Source organism: Centruroides sculpturatus, unplaced genomic scaffold (genome assembly GCF_000671375.1).
Source record: "Centruroides sculpturatus isolate CEXI.00-Female unplaced genomic scaffold, Cexi_2.0 scaffold717, whole genome shotgun sequence".
Classification (NCBI taxonomy): domain Eukaryota; kingdom Metazoa; phylum Arthropoda; class Arachnida; order Scorpiones; family Buthidae; genus Centruroides; species Centruroides sculpturatus.
In genome coordinates this window covers 416,087-439,856 of record NW_019384973.1, presented here as the reverse complement: position 1 = coordinate 439,856, position 23,770 = coordinate 416,087, and the positions used below count along the sequence as shown (strand labels likewise).

General features: G+C 28.5%; 1 protein-coding gene and 2 pseudogenes across 1 annotated transcript in view; all 3 read left to right on the top strand.

Moving 5' to 3' along the window:
* The first annotated feature begins 16 nt into the window (after positions 1-16).
* Positions 17-23,770, top strand: part of LOC111632639 (nuclear cap-binding protein subunit 1-like) — a 42,841-nt gene continuing 19,087 nt past the window's right edge. The window contains exons 1-11 of the mRNA XM_023377133.1: positions 17-178; positions 6,715-6,806; positions 12,456-12,556; positions 15,623-15,707; positions 18,783-18,854; positions 18,950-19,057; positions 19,311-19,358; positions 19,433-19,506; positions 20,852-20,921; positions 23,189-23,404; positions 23,475-23,572. Coding sequence (XP_023232901.1) covers positions 145-178; positions 6,715-6,806; positions 12,456-12,556; positions 15,623-15,707; positions 18,783-18,854; positions 18,950-19,057; positions 19,311-19,358; positions 19,433-19,506; positions 20,852-20,921; positions 23,189-23,404; positions 23,475-23,572 — 998 coding nt within the window. The 5' untranslated portion in view covers positions 17-144. The remainder of the gene's footprint in view (positions 179-6,714; positions 6,807-12,455; positions 12,557-15,622; positions 15,708-18,782; positions 18,855-18,949; positions 19,058-19,310; positions 19,359-19,432; positions 19,507-20,851; positions 20,922-23,188; positions 23,405-23,474; positions 23,573-23,770) is intronic.
* On the top strand, positions 9,626-10,539 carry LOC111632642 (annotated as a pseudogene).
* LOC111632641 lies at positions 10,761-11,820 on the top strand (annotated as a pseudogene).

Below are 23,770 nucleotides of genomic sequence, written 5' to 3'. Positions count from 1 at the left end.
AAAAGTTAGTGAAAAAAATAACCGCAGTGTAGCGCTAATGTTACAATAGTTGGACGTGTGTTTCTAGTTTGCAGTTACAAATTTGAATTTGTTTTGAAAAAATTTTAATTATCTAATTGCATCTGTAAAATTAACAATCTCAATATGAGTAGAAGACGTTTGTCAGACGATGAAGAAGGTAATTAAAGCCACTTTTTGAGATATTGTTTACTAGTATTTAGAACCTGACATTACATTACAAGATTGTTTCATTTCTTCACTGTAAAATTCATTTTAATTCTATTGCTTAAATTAAATTGTTTAATATTAAGCCTGTAATTGTAATAAAATAGACCAAAATAGTGCATTGTGTCACTATTTTTTACAGAACTTCTTATATATTACTTTTTAAATTTGCATCAAATATGCATTTGCTATTTGTAGGATCTACAAATATCTTTTGCTAGGTTTATAATCTTTTATGAGTCACATGTGCTGAAATAATTCTAAAATATGATTTTAAAATGTTTTTGCTATATCCAATTATATATCTAATCTTATTACTTGATAATTTAATTCAAACAGAATGCTTAAAAATGTTGAGAAAAGCAATTGAACATGTTTAGATCAAGTAAACAGTTGAAACTTCTATTTTTGTTTAATAAATCTTAAGAAAAAAACAAAAAGCAGGAAAGGGCTCTTACATGACTTTCCCAACACTTGAACAGATTAAGCCTTATGAGTTAAAAAAAATTGTAAATGTCAATAATAATTGTTTCTAATCAGTTACAAAGAACAATTTTTGCAAAATGCTAGAGTTAATGAACTACACAAAAAAATCAGTCGTTTGAACAAGTTAAAAGACTATTTTTCTTTGTACCTGGGTGAGTCAATAGATATTAGTGACACTGTGCTATTATCATCTTGGGCTGAATTTTGATATTTGAGTTAGGAAAGAAATGCATACATTTATGAATTAACAGATTGAGCATATGGAAACAAATTTTTGAAATGTTTTAAAAAAAATTTAATCTAACTCTAAAAATCTGCTTTCTGTAACACAAACCTTACTCCTGTTATGATTGAGACAAAATTAAGATTTGTTTCTCTTTTAAATGAAAACAATTTGAAGTTCACATTGTCATTTTTCCATTGTATTTTGCATTAGGAAAACTTGTGTGATCAGATATCTAAAAATGATGAAATTGAAAAATATGATGGACATCATTGTAAAGATAATTATGAATTACATTAGAAATGGAAGCTCTCTCATCCATTAATAATTTGTTCAGTCTTTGAAGAAAAGCGGTGACTGCACTTTTAATAACTGATCTTACATTTGTTAAATCAGTTATCAAAAGTAAAATGGTTAAGTAGAATTGCAAATACTTTCTTTCTTTCACAAATAAAAGAGTGTTTTGTTGAAAAAGAAAGATCAAAAATTTTCCTGAAATTGAAATTTTTTTCTTGGCAATATGATTTGCACTTTGTATGACATGATGGACCACTTGAACAATTTGAATATGAAGCATCACAGATGAAATAGAATAAATAGTGAACTATCAGTCTATTCTTAAATTTCAATTAAAGTTGAACTTCTTCTCAGAACAGTTTCAAAGAAGATAATTTGACTAGGATTTCTCTGATATTAAAAGATCTCTATTAAAAACCTATCTCAAAAATTTGAATCCCATATCTTTAAGTTTAAAAATTTGAAATTAATATTTGATTTTTTCAATGATCCATTTCAGTTTGAAATAGCAAATTCCAGTAAGGATATTGCAAATTTTTGGGATGCAATGCCAATTGCAGATATTCTCACTATTGTGTCTTTCTTTCCTTCATTAATCACAAGAACAGAGTTAGATAGATCGAATATTAAGAGCAGAAATGGAAAGCTTAAGGACCAGAGGTCCCAATTAACTGTATATGAACTTCTGTCCTGGACTGGAAGCCACGTGATTTTTTAAATTAAAATATGATTAAAAATTGTAGCTCAACATTGTGATGATGTCACAATAATAGGTATTCAATGTTTTGGTCTGTGGATAAGCACAGATTTGAAGACAAGATTTGAAGATAATAGATTTGAAGACAAGATGTATACTGTGCAAAGTAAACACACACAAAACGTAAATGTTATGTCAAAGAGATGTGGCTCGCTATTCTGCCAAATGAAAGTCTTCCAAATTTAAAGATTGCACTTTTAAAATTATGTGTTATGTTTGGATCTGTATGAGTGAGTCAATATTTTCAATGTTAGATTTCCTCAATCTAAATAAAAAACCAATGTACCAGGAACCTGTTTCCGGTGTGCTTCTCGGTAAAACAAAGTGTTACAAACGTTTTTGAACTTGTAAGTTCTTCTTCAGGTAACAGACGTCTAAGCGAATGCCATTCAAATTCAATTCAAAAAAGAACACGATTAAGAATTCTATCGCACGTATCGATAGCGTCATTGACGCATGCGCCCCTTTGCTGGTTGTAAATTATCGTAAGTTCTTGTCAACAAGCACCTGCCATGCAGTTAACAGGGTGATTTCGTCTTTATTGTTAATACAATTGTCGTCTTTTAGTGTAGCCATACATATGTACAGGGCCTCTAGCCATCTAAGGTCGTGTGTGTATTTTGTGGTGCGGATTACCTTGGCCTGGCTGAATAATGGCTCTATTTCCGTATCTGAGGCATACACGGCTAGAGCGGTGGTTTGCCTTGCATGTAGAATATCCGCTATGTGTTATTTTATTCTCACCTCTAATGAGCTCTTAGTGGATCCTACGTAGATCAGGCTTCTGTTCCATCTAAGGTCTATAATTGGGATGGTATATACCCCTGGGAGTCATTCTTTGTTGGGGATATCTTTCCCATTCTGTAAAATATCAAAAATTGTCGCGCAACTTCTATATGCAATGCGAATATTCTTTTTCTTCGCTATTGTGTTGTAAAGTGATTTCAGGTATGGATTGTATGTAACTGGGATGATACTAGATGGAACTTCATCGGGTGCTTGGTTAAGGGAACCCTTAATCTGATTTTAGATTAAGGGTTCCTCAATCTAAAATCAGATATTGGCTAACTGACAAATTTGAAATAAACTACTTAGAACATTCCATACAAATTCTAGTAACATAAGCAGTATACTTTCCATGTGCATATTTTTTCATTTTCCACATTGTTCAAATGACTTGTTTTTATATTTTTCAATTTGGCATTCATGTCATTGCAAAATTAGCAATTTGACATTGAATTTGGAAGGTAATTTTTCTGGAATGTTGAATAAGTTCTTCAACCAGATTTATGATGAAATTCTTCCAAATTATATTCTTATCTGTAACTTTTTTGAATATTATCCAAGAATTTATTGCAGCTAGATTCAATATATTACAGAAAATGTGAACTGGCCAACAATTGACACAGCTTTTACTTTATATTTTTTTGCTATTTAGTCAACAACATTGAAGCCAAATTTTGTTTTTTTTTATATAAAAAAAGTACAGATTATGGCAGTTTCTTCACTTTATTTCCAGTTTCTGCAGAGTCATGGAATGTACTCAATATCAAGACATTGTTATATTTTTTGGCCTGATATACTGTCAATGTTACACTTTGGTGCAGGACTTCCATCGAATGTAAGTCGTCATACAAGTTTTTTGAAGAAATCACAATTTCTCTGTAATGGCAATTCATTGTACCAACAATTGTGGTAGTCTTGATTTGTAACTTCAACCAGTTTGAGTGAAATGAAGAAATTGTCAATAGTTATATTTTTTTCTTTGTTTAGGTATGGCTCTAAAACACACAGCAGCACATTCTCTAAAATGTTCTCCTCTGCTGGATGTAATTCATCCATCTGTAGATAAGAAGTGTTCAGAACATATTTAGAATCCACATCCAATGCTACCCTAAACTTCCAGAATTGTTGAGTTTATTTGTCATATACTGTGTGAATCTGCAATATGTCATTGTTGGAAAAAATTACTTATCAACTGTTCTGACCAGGCCTGTAGCATATTGTGCACTTTTCAATAAAACAGTTCTATATTTTGAACACACATGCTGATTTATCAGTTTTCAACCTTTATGACCACATAATTTTTAAATCAAACCTCATTATATCTCTGAATCTGTCTCATGGCATTTCTGTTTCAGAAGGAGGATCCTGTTTGGTCAATCAAAGTAGTCAACCTTCATACCTTTGGCACTATAGACTCAATGTGTGTACTGTACTTTGTATAGAATTGCCAAAAATGATCAAATTGTGCATTTCTTTGTTTGACAAAGAATTGGCTCATCTTGTCATAAAAATGAATAATTGCTACACTTTCTTCATTTTTATGACATTGTGCATATGGGGTCAGTCCTTCCCTCTCAAAATATTATGATGTATGTCTTCCAGCAATTGAAATGGTTCATCAAAAAAATCTCCCACACTGTTTCTTCAACAGCAAAATTGTTATTAGACGATACTTTCTCTGATGTTCTCTTATTTCCACTGTTACATCTACTGTAATTTCTACATCTTCCTCTACTAATGGATGGAGATTATCTGTTTCTGTGATCCTGATTGTCATTGCATTTTCAGTGTCAGAACTCTCAGTTGTTCCACTGCTATATGGAACTATTTCTTCATTATTTTTGCTAACAACTTCTGAAACAATTTCCTAATCATTACCTGACTCTTCTTCCAACACATTTGGTAAATATATAAGGATCTCTTCAGGAGAACATACACATGATGACATTGTTGTATTGATTTTGTATTAATACACTTAAGATTTGTTCTGTAATAAAAATTGGTCAAGAATAAATTGATGTATTTTGTAGCTAAACAAGATGAAATTTATAAATGTAACACCAGATGAGGAGTTGATATATTCCCAATGAAATGCATAATTTTTTCTTTCTCAAATTACAAATAAATTCCTTCTTTTATTATGTTCAAATATATTTTGAAGCAATACAGACTATAAATAATGCAATATCTTCTAATATCTGACAGTAATATAAAATCAAAAAATTCCATATGTATATAGTGACTGATAGGGAGAAATACATATTCATATATTTCTCCCTATCAGTCAATTTGACCATGAACACAGTTATAGGTCCCACCAGTCCATATTATCAGTTCAATATCAGAGAAGTTCAAATTTTCCATAATATTTAAAATCCAAAATTATGAAAAGTAAAAAAAAAAAACATCTAAAACTAAAATTTCCAAAGGATCAGAAAAGAAACAATGTGTAGTAGTTAAAATGACTGTTCCTGCAATTTTAGTGTTAATTGTTTTAACTCATTTTTTTTTAACATCAGAACCATTAAAATCAGGATTTCTGTTAATTATCATCTTTTTGCTTATCCTGCTTAATATTATCAGTATTGCATAAGTGTGTCCCAAAGTGATTACAATAAGCAAATTCTACTGTATTTAAAATAAAAGGGAGCAATATATGAAAATAGAAGAGAATAAATTATGTAGGTAGAAAGAAGTAAATAATAAAAGATGGAAGAAAATTAAGTCACTATAATTAGTTACAAATGTAGTAAGAAAAAATGTCAGATATCATTTTATAGTTTTGTATAGAAGATGAAATGGAATAATATGTTCAGAATAACTGTTCCAAATTGAATGTTTGCTCTACTTTTAAATAGTGCATTGTCAGTAACTTAGCTAAAAATATTTTTAAAATACAGTTAGTTATACATTATAAAAATTTCATTAATTAACAATATAGGAGCAAATTTGAAATTATTTTTCTAATAAGTCTAATTTATTATTTTTTCTAATTTGCAAATTTTTTTCTAAATAATAATATTTCTCCTTGCTCCATAGTTTGAGAACAACTGTATTAGATGAACTAATAATTAAAGTGATATTATTATTGTATTGTTATTGTATTTATTATTATAAACTATATATATTTGTCTTTTAAATTTTTATTTGAAATTAGACGATGATAAAGAACAATTTACAATTTATATTTTTAGTATATTTATAAATTTCCTTTATATACAGCATTTATATTTATAGTCTTCTAATCTAGAATGAATAGTGAATAGAACTGAGATTTCTTTTATATATATATTTCATGATCTTAAATCAGTCTGATTTAAGGTAAATATCTAAGCAAAAAATTTTTTGACTCATCTAAGAAAAATATTTGCTTAGATGAGATTTGCTTAGATCACTTCTCGGCCTCATGGCTAAGATCAAAAATATTTTGCTTATACTGTGTGCTATTATCCTTTTTTCTTCTCTCCATTTGTTTTGTACACTTTTTACAGTCACTTTTAATACAGTACATGGATTGTGAAACTTGGCACCATTATAATAACAACAAAACAAACAAACTGCTAAAGTTCATGTTACCAAAAATATTATAAATAGGAACATTATTGACCTTGATTGAGGTCACCATCAACTAATTATAGAATGGATGGAATAGGATTGTTTTGCATTTAAAAATTAAAAATTCTGAATTAGAATTTAGATGCTAAATGATTCTCTTTTAAAGGTTTCCACTATCATCTGTGAAATGAAAATTGTTAAAATCTATATAAACAATAAATGTACTAATTTAATCTTGAGTTATTAAAATCTGTTACAAAATAATTAGATTATAATATAGTGTAAAGACAAAGAGATTTTCAATTAAATGAAAGCATTTTTAGAAAATGACATTCTCAAGTAATATATTAATCTAAAATATATGAAATTTGTTGCCATTTTCCAGATAGGAGCAGCAGAAAACGAAGACGAGTCAGTTCAGAACCAAAAGAGATAGAAGATCGTCTTGAATCTCTGATTATGAGAGTGGGCGAAAAGGTATTGTTAGTCTTTGTTATTTTGAGACTAATTATTTTATATTTTTGAAAATAAATTTTTAGTACATGAATTCTAACTAGATTTCTTTAAATTAAAACAGTTCAAGTCTTTTATTCTTAGTAATTTACTCTTTTCAACACTAATATTTTTGGATATATTCAATGCCCATCTTCAAGCAACAATAAATGGAATCACATAACTCAGAATCCAAAAAGAACATAAATTTCAAAGATTTAAACGTAATGTTTAACTAACAAACTACTAATTTGGAAATAGAACACTACACAGTTTTGGAAGGCACATTACATAGAATTAAAATAGATGGTCCCATGTTAAGTTTAAACCTTTGAAATGTGTGTGTGTTTTTTTTTTTTTTTTTTTAACTTGGGTTGTGTGATTCCATTATGATTATTTGAAAATGGATGTTGAATACATCTGAAAATGTTAACATTGTAAACAAATTGCTGGAGAAAAAAGGTGAGAACCGTTTTAATTTTTCTTTAGTACATTGTATCATGTATGTAATAATAAAGTAGAACAAAACAATATTAAAGGATACCAAAATATAAGTGACTCTTAATTTGCTTAACAATATTAGTTCATATGACAAATTCTAGTGACAAATTATTTTATGTTAATCATTTAATTAGCCAAATTCTAATTAGCCTGATCTTTCAGGCAATCGTTGGTTATTTCATTATTAGTTCACACTTTAATTAAAGTTTTTTTGCAATATCAAAAGATGATAAACTTTATCAAAAAAATATTAGATTCAGAAAAGTCCAGCATTTGATAATTCAAACATCATGAATTGTTAGAAAAAAATTGTAATCTCTTCCCTCATAGATTGATTCAATAAGAATTGTTATATGAGTAAATGAGACAGTCATATCTTTAAGTTGAATTCTAAAATGTAAATTTCTTTCAAATAATAACATCTAATATTATAAAGCTCACTGACTCATATACAGTGTTTGATAGAAACAGACTTCTTAAAGAAAAATGAAATGGTATTGTCAACAGGAACATCAAATACATTGCTAGAAAAATTCAAAATTTCAAAAAAGAAAAAGTTGAATATTTTAGGGTCTATAAAATATGTCAAAATTTAATTCTTGACATTTCACAGGATATCATGGTGTCTGTACAGTTGATTAATTTAAATGCTATCATAATGCTGTCTAATTTTTTAAAAAACTAAAGTAACTAAATAAATTCCTAATTATTAATTCACTTTGCAGTATTTTAAATTACATTTTATTTTGCCTTACCATTCTTTATTAATTTTATTTTATTTTTATTTAGTCATTTAATCAATATATGAAGCATGCAATGTCATAATGTTGTAAATGCCATAATACATTTTATTGAAGAATTGAATTCTAAATGCAATGTTTTCTGCCACAAAAGAATATTGTGGCAGTATTGGCAGTGTAAGTGGCTGTATTTTGAAGATGAATTTATATGAAAATACAACATTTAAAGTGCCAGAGTGCAAGTCATGTGACTTTTGGCGCACAAAACTTTGCGGCTTATATTTACATCATTTTGATATTCCAGAGAATTTGTAACCCAATGAGTTTTTTACCATTTTATTGTAAAATTAAAATGAATTCATTCATTAGAAAAAATGTTTTTTTACCTCTCCTGAAAAGTTCCTTTTTTGGCATTTACAACATTTTGGCATTGTATGCTTCATATATAAAAGTAATACTGACTGGTATTCTACAGGACTTTATATTTTGAGGATCAACTTATGTGATTGATGTAAGTCTAAACTAGAATTTTGAAGTTTTAAACAATTTACATAACTATAGTGGGGAAGAACCTATAAAGGGATGTCAACTCCACCAATGTTGATTATGTTCCAGTGATTGTGAAAGGATGTTTAGAAGACTTCAAAAGTTTTTTTGTATAAATCTTCAATGTTTTTATATTTGTACATTTTTTAAATATGTATTTTGTCCTGGATTTTTTAAAATATTTTTTATAATGGAAACTCAGAATCTTTAGATAAATTGACACTTCAGGTTGACTTACATTAATACATTAATATACAGTATTCTCCCCAAGTCTTTTTCATCAGGCACCTGACTGAATGATTATGATTTTTTCTGTATGTCTGGCTGATAAACTACAGGAGTCACTCTGGAAAACTTGAAAATATCACCAACCATTTTGTCAGNCGGCAGACCTTTACAAGTGGTGGTCAGCAAACGCAAAACAGTATCCAAGCCTGACAGGATTTGCTAAGATTTATCTATCATCTCCTGGCAGTAGTGTATATAGTGAGAGGCTATTTTCAGAAGCAGATATAGTTTATGAGGAAAAGCGCAATCATTTGCTATCAACAAATACTGAAAAAATTGAGTTCATTCATCACAACTTACCACTGATAGATTTTAAGTATTAAATGTAATAATTTGTGATTAAAATAAATATGTTTTTGAGTAATATGTTTTTTTTTTTTTTTTTTTCATGATTTGGTATTCGGTCGAATGTTGCATACTATTCGGCCAAATACCGAATATTAAAAAAGTAGCCAAATAGGCTGAATACCAAATAGTAGCCGAATATTCTTGGCATCTCTAATGCTTATTGGAGTTGAAGCATTCTTTGAAATAATTAAAAATGATGAAATTCACCCATCCTGCAACAATAACATTTCACAACACATTATATGGATGACATTGTGTCAAATGAGCAAGATTTTGATACTGCCCTTGATACTACCCTTGATACTACAATCTCAGTTGTGCAATATGTTGAGTGCTAGTGGAATGACACTACACAAATGGAACTCTAATTCAATGAAATTGATGATCAGTAGTTCACATGAAAATAAAGAACATTACTTTTCCTCACATGCGGAACCCAACAGTAAAAACCTTAGGCATTATTTGGAAGCCAGTTGAAGATCAGTTCATATTCAAGGTATCGATTCCAGAAAAATTGCTTTATACAAAACAAGAAGTATTGAGTGTCATTGCCAGACTTTATGATCCCTTGGATCTTCTGGGGCCAGTTATAACTCGAGCAAAGATCTTTCTACAGAAACTGTGGCTCAGTAAGCTTGATTGGAAGGATACCCTACCAGAAAACCTTAAGTATGAATGGGTGAACTTTGTATCGTCTTTGAAAGCCCTGGATGATCTTAAGATTACAAGATATATTTTGACAGATCCCCTTCTAAGGGCTGTCTTGCTAGGATATACAGATGCCTCGGAGTCAGCTTATGGAGCAGTAGTTGCATGCATTGCATAAGGGAAGATGGAACTGGCAAGACACGACTTATTGCTAGTAAATCTTGTGTTGCTCCTCTTAAGGTCATTACAATCCCTCAGTTAGAGCTATCGGTTTGTACCGATAGCTCTAATTTGTCTTAACTGATCAAAAAGGTACACTCATGTCTGCAAATGGATGTAGGTGAGGTGATCTTACACACAGATTCAACTATTGCTATCACTTGGATCAACACTCTCGCATATTGCCTGAAAACCTTTATTGCTAATCGAGTAGAAAAGGTACAATCTATTACTGAAGGCTGTCACTAGAAACATATAGCCTCCCACTCCAATCCTGCAGATGCAGCTTCTTGGGGTTTAAATCCGCAAAATCTATCATCCATGAACATCAGGATGAATATACCGTTGACACTTCCTCAGATGAACAATATTTATCTGAGCTTAAAAAACAATTGGATGTTAATTTGATGTCAGTTTCAAGTTCTGACTTTGACAATACCTTATTTGAACTTAATAATAATTATATCAAATTAATTTGCATACTCAATTATATTTTCCAGTTTCTACATAACATAAGATAATGTAACTCGTCAATCTGGCCCTTTATCAAGGGAAGAAGTCAGGAGTCCAAAATTTATTTGATCAGCAAGGTACAAGGAGTGGCCGGCCTTTGCCAAAGAAATAAATGGGAAGGGATCTAACAAAGGGTCAGTTAAGCAGATTACATTCCTTTCTAGATAAATAAGGCCTAATGAGAGTTTGTGGTAGATTGAGCAATTCAAATTTATCATTTGACAAAAAGTTTCCAATTCTGCTACCTAAAAATCATAATTTAACCCACTTAATTATGAGATATTATCATCTGAAAAATTTACATGTTGGTGCGCAGACTTTACTTTACCCCATCAAACAACAATTCTGGCCTTTAAATGGAAGAAACCTGGCTAGAAGGGTAGTACATGAGTGCATCGTTTGCTTTAGAAATAAACTCAAATGCATGGAACAAATCCTAGGAAATTTCCTTTGGAGCGAATCACTTCAAGCCCCCCTTTAAACATGTAGGGATTGATTTTTGTGGACCTTTCTTTATTAAATATAAGGGACAAAGAAAGGGCACTTGTCACAAGTGCTACATCACAATCTTTGTTTGCCTTGTGACTAGGGAAATTCACCTTGAAGTAGTTACTGACTTAACAATCGAGGAAACGATAGCAACTTTGAAAAGATTTTTTAGCAGAAGGGGTAAAAGTGCATTAATTTGGACAGACAATGCCACAAATTTTTTGGGTGCCAGTATAGAGTTGAAACACCTACTTAACTACATAAGAGCACCCCCTGACAGTTTAGCTGATTACCTCACCAGCAAGGAAGTCAGCTAAAAATTCATACCACCTAGATCACCCAATTTTGGTGGCCTTTGGGAAGTAGAAGTCAAGTCCTTTAAACATCACCTAAAAAGAACTGTGGGTAACTTGCATCTAACTATAGAACAGTTTATAACTATCACCACACAGATAGGAGTTTTGAACAGCAGACCGCTCATTCTTATGTCCTCTGACCTGAGCAACTTCAAAGTTCTAACTCCAGGACACTTTCTCATCGGAAGGCTTCTGATTAGCCTACCTGAGTCAGATCGCACTGGTAAACCAGATAATTATTTGTCTCAATGGCAAATGTTAACTAAATTTATTCAAGTTATATGGTATAAGTGGAAATTGGACTACTTAATTAAAGAACTTACAGGCCTAACATAAGTGGCAATTTGAGAAAGACAATATAACACCAAACTCAATGGTTGTCCAATTAAAGGATGAAAATCTCCCACCCAGTAGTTGGTCAATGGGCAGAGTACAAGAAGTGATCAAATTATCTGATGGGAAGGTGAGAGTAGTTCTGGTAAAAACCCTCAGGGTGTTTTTAAGAGAAGCATAACCAAATTGTGCCTGTTACCATCCATCTAGAAAGAAAATGTGGTTCATCTTGGTGACTTACACGTGCCATTTAAATTTATGTTTAACATTGTTTATTGAAGTATTACTTCAGCATGTGCCCGGATGTTGGCCACTGTATTTTTGTAGTAAAAAAAATAATAAATTTTAAATTTGGAGACAAAAGTATCCTAGAAACGGCCATTTTTGTACCAATGTCTCATTCCACATTAAACCTTTTTTTTTTTTTTTTTTGCAAAACCGCAAATACTTTCATATTTTTACAGTCCATTAAAGATCAACAGACAATGCCATCTTAGTTGGAAAGATCTTTTGTAATCATTCTGTATTTACATGTTATGACAGTTACTTTACATTTTGTTTTTCTATAAGCTTATTTGTATTATAGTATATATTATACATAGCCAACTATAAGATATCCGTGTAATTTGTTTTAAAATATGTTTCTTTTTCAGAGTACATCATCTTTGGAGAGTAATTTGGAGGGCCTTGCTGGTGTTCTAGAAGCAGATTTACCTAGTTATAAAAATAAAATTTTAAGGATACTTTGTGAATGGTATTTGTCATATAAATATAAATAAATAAATATAGTCATAAATAAAACAAGCATTGAACAATTCTGAATTTTTTCTAGATATTCAAAATTATTCTAATTTTTCAAGAAATTAGTTGTTTATTTTAAAATATAACTTGTTTTTAATACTTTAATAAGCATAACCAAATTTTATGCTAAAACAGGACTTTTTATATCTAAATATGTTTTAAATGAAATCCTGGGTGTCTGAAAAATTAGAATAAATATTCCGTTAAGTTTTGATATTTTAATTCCATATTTTTGCAGTATGACCAGCATGTGGCATTTAAACAGGAGACCAGCATGCTGGAAAACTCTGGGTTACCAGCATGTGGGTTAAACTGACTAAAATATAAAATTAATCAAATTAACAAAACTAGTTGTTAATTAAACATTAAAGAAAACATTCTTCTGAGTACAATAACATTGTAATTTGACTGACTTAAAATCAGGAAGAGCATTTCCCTTACAAGACAATAAAACAATTAACAACTTATTGGCATTAATTGTAGTAGTAGTTAGTCAGTGTAGACAACACTGACCATCTGCCCCACCTTAAAAATAACATCTTCCTCTAAAATTTCACACAAAACAGATGTTAATTGGAGTAAGCTTAAATATTTTATAGCTAGTTTCTTAAATTTAATATGTTTATTTTTGCGTTTTTGAATCAAATAACAATAAAATACATATAAAAAAAACACTTTTAAGAATTTCGAGAGTATTTTATGTTAGAAAGAAGACGAAATGAAGAAATTAAACATAATATAATAGTTTTTGATGTAATGCTGACAGTTTCACAGCTTTAGAATAAAATAAACCTTTAACTATCCAGCAATAAAAATGTTTAATAAAAACATTTTCAACCGTTTTTAAACGGCCATCTTCAGTTGAACCAACATTAAAAAAGAACGCATGAAATACAAGTTAAACAGAAACCGAAATGCGCATGCGTAATTTATCGGACTTGCATCTTCTGAAAATCTATAAATAACTTGCAAATTACATAAAAATAATAAAGTCGCCAAAAAAGGGGGGAATATACATTGATTACAAGGTGTTAATCTGCATTATTGTAAAAGGATTTCCAGGCATAAGATAACCCTTCTGCATCTCTATGATTAATGCATCCCTTATTTATGTGTGCCTTGTGTATCTCTATCTTTTCAAGGTGTTTCACTGCTTGTTTGGAATTCATGGCTCTAATGATTGAGGCTTGATCCCAATATACCTTGACCTCTTGCTGTTTGGCAAATGCTGTGAGCACTGTGGCATCTACGTTCTTACTCACAGAGTATTTATGTTCCTTGAGTCTTTGTTTTAAATGCTGCATAGTAGCACCCACGTAAACAAGGCCCGAGTTGAAATGCTGATCCTTTATAGGTATAGAATAAACTCCTGGTAAATTATTTCGCTTTTCCTTTCTCTTATCGTTTCTTAACATTCTGTAGATCGTCAGATTACGCCGATATACTATTTGTAGATTATTACTGTTCGCCACCCTCCTAATCATTTTGTTTAAAAAAGGAAAATAATTAAGAACTACTCTTCGTTCCTGGGTCATTTTTTTGGGATACTGCCTCACTTAAACCAGCATGCCAGCAATCCCTGGGATAAGCAGGCATAATGGTTTTTACCACACGGAAGTATCTGATTTTATGGTCTCCCCTGGAAGACTGGCATGCCTGTCATTCTGCAAAAATATGGTATAATTCTCAGGGTTAAATCTTGTTTAAAAGTAAAAGTATTTTAATTTTCAATGATGATTGAATGTTTAGTTATGCATATTCAAAACTAATCTTTATTGATCACAGAAAAGGAAAAAATTCAATTTTGGCCTTTTTAGTAACTTAAATTTCACAGAAACATTTTAATTGATATAGGATTTATTGCTGTATTTGGAAATGTATTTTGGGTTCTGATGACCCCTCTTCACTCCTATTTATTTTTTTTTAAAGATCTTATTAAAATGAAGAATAGTTTTAAATTACATCACACATGCAGTTTACATAAATCATTTACAAAAACTTTTTACTTACATTATTCGATTATTTAACATAGATAGATTTTGGGCAGTTAAACTGGATATGTAATAAAAATCTTTATAAAGTAAACAGTAAAATAAAATTAAACTAGATAAATAAATAAGTTTAAAAATTATTTTTAAACAAATTTAAATAAAATGAGCAATTATTTATTGTGACATAATCACAAATGCCATGCTGCAGTTTTTAATGTATTTAATTTTAAATATGCACTCTTCACCTCAAATTAGTAGTGTCTTGCAGCTATACATCATACTTTTCCTTTAACAATAGAGTTGTGCCTGTCATCTGTCTAACACGTTTCAGGGGAAAATTTTTGAATTGAAATAACGTGACTTCCAGTTTGCATCAGAAGTTCTTATATAGTTAATTGGGGCCTCCTGCCCCTAAGATTTCCATATCTGGTCTTGTTTTTCATCTATCTAAGTCCATTCTTGAAGTTAAGGAAAGATGGCTGGATGGACAACAGAGGGAATTTATAGATCTACAATTTTTTTTTTAATTGCAGCCCAAAAATAAATAAACTGAATTTTAAAAATGAGTTTAAAAAACTTTTTTCAAAAATGTTGATATTAAAAGCCCTCAAGACCATTATAAAAGATACAAATTACACTGTGAGTATCAACAAAATTGACAATATTACAACACAATGGATAATCAGATAACATAAACAGAATATAAATGGATGGAGGAAGGGATCTCCAATAGACTCTATCTATTATGAAACAGTGGTTGCCAGATCTCAGTAATAGTTATACCTTCATTTTATTTAAATAAAATGAATTTAAACAAAGAACTATTTTATAAAAATAATTAAGACTTACATTGTATAGTTTTTTTACCTCCTGAATTCAAAATTTAATAAAAATGATATGTAGATTATTAAAATTTATATTAATTTATGACATTTTTGAGTGTTTATTACTACTCAAATTTAAATTATAATTATTATTTATTAAACATAAATTATAAGTTTACTACAATAATTCTTTAAATTTTTCAGTGTTGTAAAAATGCCAGCAAAAGCCACAATTTACACTACATTGGTTGGTTTGCTTAATGCTAGAAATTATAATTTTGGTGGTGAGGTATGTATCAGATTGTAAATTTATATATTATAATATATGATGTGTGAAGTTTTTATTGAGAAAAGATAGCAAAGATTTCAGTTATATATGTATTGTGCTTATTTAAGAATTTATGTGTTCATTGCTCTATTTGTTCAGTTTGATAATGATTGTAAGAATTGCTATATTTATCAGAATTCAAACACACTATCCTAAAATTGTTACATTCTGTATGATTCCAGATAATACAGTCAAATCCTGTTAATGCATTATCCAAAATATGCATTAAAGCTGAAGTCCCTTCAACTTTGTATGACATTAATGCATTCTTTGGATAATGCATTAACAGGATTTCACCGTATATAATTTTTGAAAAGCATTAGTTCAGTATTTCATTAATTCAGTTTAAATGTTGAATTGGAAAAAATAATTAATATATGAATATTGTCTTCCTATTGTTATAATGCTGTCTATACTGTCTTGCGATATAAATGGAATAAATAACAACATTCAAAGCCCGAATAGTATATCTACTAAACTGCCAAATGATCGCCTAAATATCGGGCTATTATATGGCTAATTAAATGATTAGAATAAAGTAATTTGATTAGAATAAAGTAATTAAATGATTAGAACAAATTACTTTATTCTAATCATTTAATTAGCCATATAATAGCCCGATATTTAGGCGATCATTTGGCAGTTTAGTATAAATGGAATAAGCAATAAGTTATTCATAAATCCATAATTAGATATTTAATACATATAAAATTTGACAAAAAGTAGCATATTGGAATGAGTTATTGAAATGCCAGTTTTAATGCAACCTTAAGTGCAAATACTGTATTTACTTGCATATAAGATGAGATTTTTATTCATTCATCACAGCTTCGAATTCCTAGGTCATCCTATACATGTGAGCAAAAGATTCTTTGCATTTTTGCAAATAATTTTTGTGAGCTGTGTATTCACATTTTTTACTGGATGCTTACCCTCTTGTATTTAAAAACATAAGTATTTTATCTGGGTCGTTTGAATTGTTCTTGTATATTGTCAGGAGTAAAGATGAATAGCAATAGGAAATGCAAAGCTTTTGAATTGAATTTCAGATTGAAATTCCAAAATCACATGGAAGCCTAATATAAGTTTTAATCCATTCCCATGTGAAAACAGATGATTATTCAGAAATCAGAATTCAGAGAAACTCATAAGTGTAATCGATGGAGAGTGGATTTGACTGTTAAGAATTTTCCAATTGTACAGCTTTATATGAACAAATTATGTTGTTGATTTTACAAAATTTTTCCTTAAAGTTTAAACTGCCAGTAATTTTTGCAGGACACTGTGTGCATTTACATTCATTTTATATTTTACTTGTGATTAAATGAAATAAAATTAGAATTCTATTAATAAATCTAATTTTCTTTATTTTGATCTTTAAAGTTACACCTCATCCTATATATGAGGTTGTCTTATATGTGAGTAAATATTGTAATAGGCAGTGATATTTATATGAGGAAAAAAGTCATCAATATGGAATATAAAACTTTAGTTTAATATGACATATGATTATCTTTCACTGCAATACAGGCCCTACAGTGCTGTTTTGTGTCATTTGTGAGGCAATTGATTAAAACAACAGCAGGAATATTTTACCATTTTTGTCTAGGACCAGTTGGAGTCTCTGGAGGTTTTCAAGAGAAAATTAAAGAGATAAAACATCTTCTTAGAGCATCCTAAATATGCTCTGTAGGATTAAAATTGGGAGAATGTTCTGGCCACTCCACATGGGTTATCCCTTTCAAGTACATTTGAGGGATGATAGCAGGTACTCCCTTTTTTCTAGATCAGAGACTGTCTAGAATCACTCTGAAGAAAAAACCCAGACTTATTTGTAAAGAGAACAGTTTCCTATTGTACCTAGGTATAATTAACATGAAGCTTGTAACAGTTCAGATATTCCTGTCTATAGCATGAAATGATGGTCACAATACCATTTGTTCTCCAGCACAGAGGCTACCCACATGAAACTTTCAATTAATAGTAGATATTGACAGCACAAGATCTGTAGCACTTCTGCTGAGGTTAGATTGCAACTGAGGCAGTGTTTTGTATGTTTCCCGGCTGTTAGGTGAAAATATCTGACTTTTGTTGTTGTTGTCCTTGTCCTTGAACAACTAGTAGATGATATTCTGGATACTGATCCAGTCTCTAGAAAATCATTCCATGGTTTGAAAAAATCAAAATGGCTAATATGCAACCATCTAGGAACCTCTGCTTGTGACTATCTTGCTTCAATTCTTCCAATTACTTGCCATTTTAAAGACTCAGGAAGAAGTTTGTTCCATATTTGTTTAAAAATTGAAATCATAACAACAGAATGAGAATGAAATATTGGATAATACACAAGCAAAGAACACCTTTTTAAATAGAGCTGGATTTATATGTTAGGATGCAACATATGCAAATTCTTTGATATTTTGCATTGACTAGGTTGAATTACATACCTTTTTGGCTTATTTTTTAATTAAAAGTATGTGTGTTTATAATCTTTACTGTATATTGTATCTCCGTAATTGAGGAACTGATTACTTATAGAGGTATGTGTAAATTATCAAATTTATGATGTCCCTAATATGAAAATAATCTCCATTTATAATACATTCTAGCACATTGATGTTAGATGTGTTGAGTAGACTGTGTTTTCTTTATTAGAAGATCAAGATATTAATAGTTTTTAATTTTATTACTACAGAAAATCAACATTAAATTCTTGAATTAATATTAGTTTTCTGTTTCAATTACATTAAGTTATAAGTGAAGGCACTAAAAATCATAAGTTATAACTTATATGAATTATATGAGTGATAACTTATTTTTATGTCTAGATATCCTAGCTCTAGTTATAATATATGGAATTCTTTGATATTCTTACTACAATTTAAAAAATTAATTCTATAAAAATTTTATAATTAAAATAGTATTTTAATTATCAAATTTTTATAATTGCAAAGTTCAAATAATAAGATAATTTATAAAAATTTAATCTTTGTTTCAATTAACAAAAATATAAATTATGTGTGTTTTATTTTTTAGTGTGTTGAAACTCTAATGAAAAGTTTTAAAGATAAAATTAAATCTTGTCAGTTTGATGAAGCAAGAATTACTGTAAGTTTTAAAGTTTTTATATAATGATAATTCTTTTTAATTATATAATAATAATAATTTTGACAATATATATATATATATACATATATTTCTAGTTAAGGTTCTTAGCTGATTTAGTAAATTGTTACGTAATATCTGCTGGATCTCTTCTTAATCTTCTTTCAAGTTTGATTGAAGTAACTTTAGAAACTAATATACCTCAAGTAAGATATAATATTTTATTGTATGTTTAATTTAAAATTTTGTTCATAAATTTAATAATTTATTCATATTTTTTGTATTAATTTTTTAGATTTTTTAATTATGATCTAAATATATAAAATTACCTATTGGATTCAGTTTAATCTTTTAATACAATCAATTTTAAAAATATGTATATTTTTTAATTATTCAGTTATTAATTGATATAAGTATGAAAATAAAATAATTATAGTAGTACATATTCTTATTTAATAGGTGAGATCAGATTGGTATGTTTATGCTGTTCTCAGTGTTTTACCATGGGTGAGTATTACATTGTTATATGAAATTGCAAATACTTTCTTAATGGATGGAAATAGGTAATTTTTTTTATTTAGGTTGGTAGAGAATTATATGAAAAGAAGGATCAAGAATTGGATCACTTATTACGAACAGTGGAAAACTATATAAGGTGTAACTATAATTTATTATTTAATTTTTCTTTTAATTGTGTGGTTTATACATTCCTAATTCCAGTTCTAATTGTGACAAGCTGTTCTATGTTTAGCAATGGTAAACCTTTTTTAAAGGTGGACCAAATTGAATGTGAATTCCAAATCACAGCTCAAATAATTGATTTGAATAATTAAAAAAATAAAAAATACTTGCAAATTTTATTTTATCATTATATTTCTGATAGATATTAAAAAGTTAAATAAATCTTTTATAGATGAAAAAAATAACATGATTATAATAAACAGATATTTCATTTAATGGAAAATCATCTATAATTGATAATTCTTTTCAAGTTTATAATTAGTTGCCTTTAAGACTTTTCATGACAGCTTTAGGACCCTGCTTTCACATTACATATGCAAAGTGTATATGTAATGTGTATATGTAATCTTTCAAATATTTTTTTATAATTTATAAAAACTAATACTTTCTAAATTTTCAATGCAGGTACTTTGAAATCAGGTCACAGGCCACAGATTTGCCATCACTGAAAAAGAATATACTTTTGCATTAGATAAATCTATATTGAAAATAGAGTAAAAATTTTATAATACCTGCATAAAAGTACAGTATTCACATGTTATGGATAAAGCCAGGATTAATCAGATAATGCTAACAACATTATCCAAGTCTTTGTTAAAACAGTATCAATCTATTAATTTTGAATTTTATTTCATATAAAGTGTACTTTATCCAACTCACAAGCAGATAAAGTTGACATTATACAAAAATGAATAAAGCTAGAACAAAACTTTAAAAATCCAACTTTATCCATTCTATTTTAATGAAGCAAGGAAAAAATTTAGGATTTTATAGCCAGATGATCTGTGATTTTTTTTCTCCCTCTCAAAGTAGGTTGGAGGATAAAGGAGGAATTTTCTTTTTTTAAATCAATTAGAATATATTATTTCTCATTAATATCACAAAAAATTTTAAATGTGTACAGTGTATACTAAAGAAAAAAACTGTTCCAAACATTTTTGGATTCCTCCTAAATCCTGCCTTGGGTCAAAAAAAATGTTCTATTTTGGAATGTATATGTAGAACTTCTGTGGAATTCAATTTAAAAAATTATGCATATCCACACATCAACTCTAATCAAATTTATGACTCATACATGAAATTGCTTTTAAAAATAAATAAATAAAAATCATAACAAATTTCAACATTGTAATTGTTGTCTCTAACATTAATTATATGTTTTACATTTTACTTATTTATCGTTATTCTATTTATAATGAAATGCTTTATATAGCTGTATAAAAGAATTAATTTTAAATGTTTGTTAAATATTTTTTTAGCAAACGACAGAAAATTCACCTGCCGGCATTACAAATTTGGCAAAATGGTTGTCCTCATCCTCAAGAAGAGGTATACTTCATTTTATTAATACTTCTTAATCAATAATAGAATAGTAAATATTATAAATGAATACTTGGATTATTTGTCGACACAATAAATTTTCTTCACAACCAATCAGAAATATGCAATTTTCATTAAAATACTGGTATAATAACAGATATATGAATAATATGTTGTAAATACAACATTTATAAAAATTTAAATGAATATTTTTCATTAAAATCAGTTTGCTTGAGAGAGGAGTTCATCTCAAAATTGTAAGTTAAACTAATATGTATATTTATTATTCGTATCTCTCATAGCTTGTCTATTTGTAAATACTAAATATTTGCAATCCAAAAACTTTATTTTTTATCAAATATTGAATACGTATCGCTTTAAGTATTTAGGAGTTAAAATGCTCATTTTGACTTAATTTTTTTTAAATGAAAAAGAAATCCAGGTTATATTGTGGAATTATGGAAGAGATTTGTTCATTGTAGTCTTTCTTTAGTATTGCAATAGAGAGTAGACATGAATTGAAATCAACTGTAGTTTACTTTTAAAACTTATACAAAAATTACGATTTTTTTTTTTTGCATAAATAACTTAATAATAACATGTAAATTATTAAAAATATAAATTTGTTAACAGGTTTTTGTTTAAATAATTAAAAATAACATCTGGTATATAAAATTTTTTAAAAAACTAATTATTAATCAAAATTTAAGATGTTTGAAACAAATTTTAGAATAAGTTTTTAAATCTAAATGAAAACACCTACACAGAAAATTCTGGATAAATCTAAAAATCAGTAAGTGAAAAAGCTACTAGAACCCCAAAATTTCTTTGCAGTTTTACAGATCAGAAACAGTAAAGTATCAATGACAAGTTTGTTGTATAGAAAATAGATGAGAGAAAAAATTTTTCTTTCTGATATTAGTCTAATATCCTTATCGATTATCAGTTTTAACAAAAAATTCAAGCTCTTTTCAGCTATCCAAAATGATCTGTAATCCTTCTTTTACATAACTATCTTTTTCATCATTTAAATTCTTATAAGCTTTGACTAATCTTAATTTTTTTCTTGATATGTAAACCTCACCTAGAAATTATCTCTGACAGTAGTTGTTTAGATACATTTTTCCAATTTTAATAAAAAAAATATTTAAGAGATAAAATTTTAATTTAATTAGAAATTTAAGTTTTTATTAAATGAATTTTATAAACATTATTATAGAATAAAACTATATTTGAAGTCAAAAGTATATAAGATTTTAGAAATTTAAGAATAAGAAAAACTATTAGGAATAAAAAGATAATCTTCCATATTTAAAATAGATAGATTATATAAAAATTAATAATTAAAATAATTTCAATAAACCATTAATTGAAAAGCGAATGATTTTTTTTTCTGGTTTTTATATATGTATGTTAATTATAATTTTTTAATCAGTATTTATTATTTATTTATTCCATACAAACAACATTTAGTAAAATTTTGTGTTAAATATCATTAATATTAATAGAACAATGCATGCCATTAATATTTTATAACTATATTTGTATATAATAAACTTGTGAGCCTTAATAAACTGTTGGTCTTTTCTTTTTATTACTAGACTTATTACACCATCACTCAACACAAGATCAGCCTTAGAAAATCACTTTATAATACAGAAAATAATATAGAAATAAAGTGATTTTCTAAGGCTGATCTTGTGTCGAGTGATAGTGTAGTACAGTAGAGCATCGTTTATCCGAAATGTCAGTTATCCGAAGGAATTCCAGTCGACAAATTTAAATTTTCGCCAGTGCTGTGGCACTGTAATCTTTGGCTATGTCTTCGGCTACTCAAATATTTTACATTTTTGATACTAAATTAACTTCTGAAGTATAATTTTTTATTGTTTTTATATTTTTGAATATATTTATTTTGTTTGTACAAAATTTAAAAATAATTTTTAACAATACAATAGTCTTCGTTACACTTAACATCGACGAAAATTCAACGCGAAGCGACACACAACGGAGAAAAATTTTAACACAGGATAAATTTATATATTTTTTCGTACATAATTGGTTATCCGAAAAATAAGTTATCCGAACAACCCCAGTCCCCAATTGATTCGGATAAACGATGCTCTACTGTATTAACAAGTCTAGTAATAAAGAAAGGCCAACATAGTGCTCATGAGTTAAACCAAGAGTAGACAAGAAGTATATCATATATTTTTATGATTTAACATTAGTTTATTTATTTGTAATTTTTAATAATTTACCATTAATCATTATAGTATTTAGATTGCCTTTGGGCTCAGATTAGTAAGCTTCGCTCTGAAAAATGGGTTGAACACCATATTTTACGTCCTTACATGGGTTTTGATGGAATCTTGTGTGAGGCCCTCCAGCATAATTTACCGCAGCTGACTCCCACACCTCATGAAGATGACTGCACATATCCTTTTCCAACAGTCATTTTTCGTCTGTTTGATTATACAGATTGTCCAGAGGTGAATTTAAATTTACAGATCATAATATATGTTTTTAAACAGTGAATTTAAATTTATTTCTACAATGCAGGGTCCTGTCTTGCCTGGAGCACATTCAATTGAAAGATTTTTAATAGAAGAGCAATTATTTAAAATAATAGAAAAATATTTTGAAGAAAGAAAAGAATGGTAAATAAATTCATATATTTTATATCAAATATAAACAAAACACCATACTCTTGCTGAGCTTATTATTACTTTAATTTCAAACGTTTTCAGCCCAATTTCAATAGGCCATCTTCAAGAACTATTCGAATACAACTTTCGAATAACTTTTAAATTTAAACTTTTAACATAAACTGTAACTATTAACTATTTAACATATTT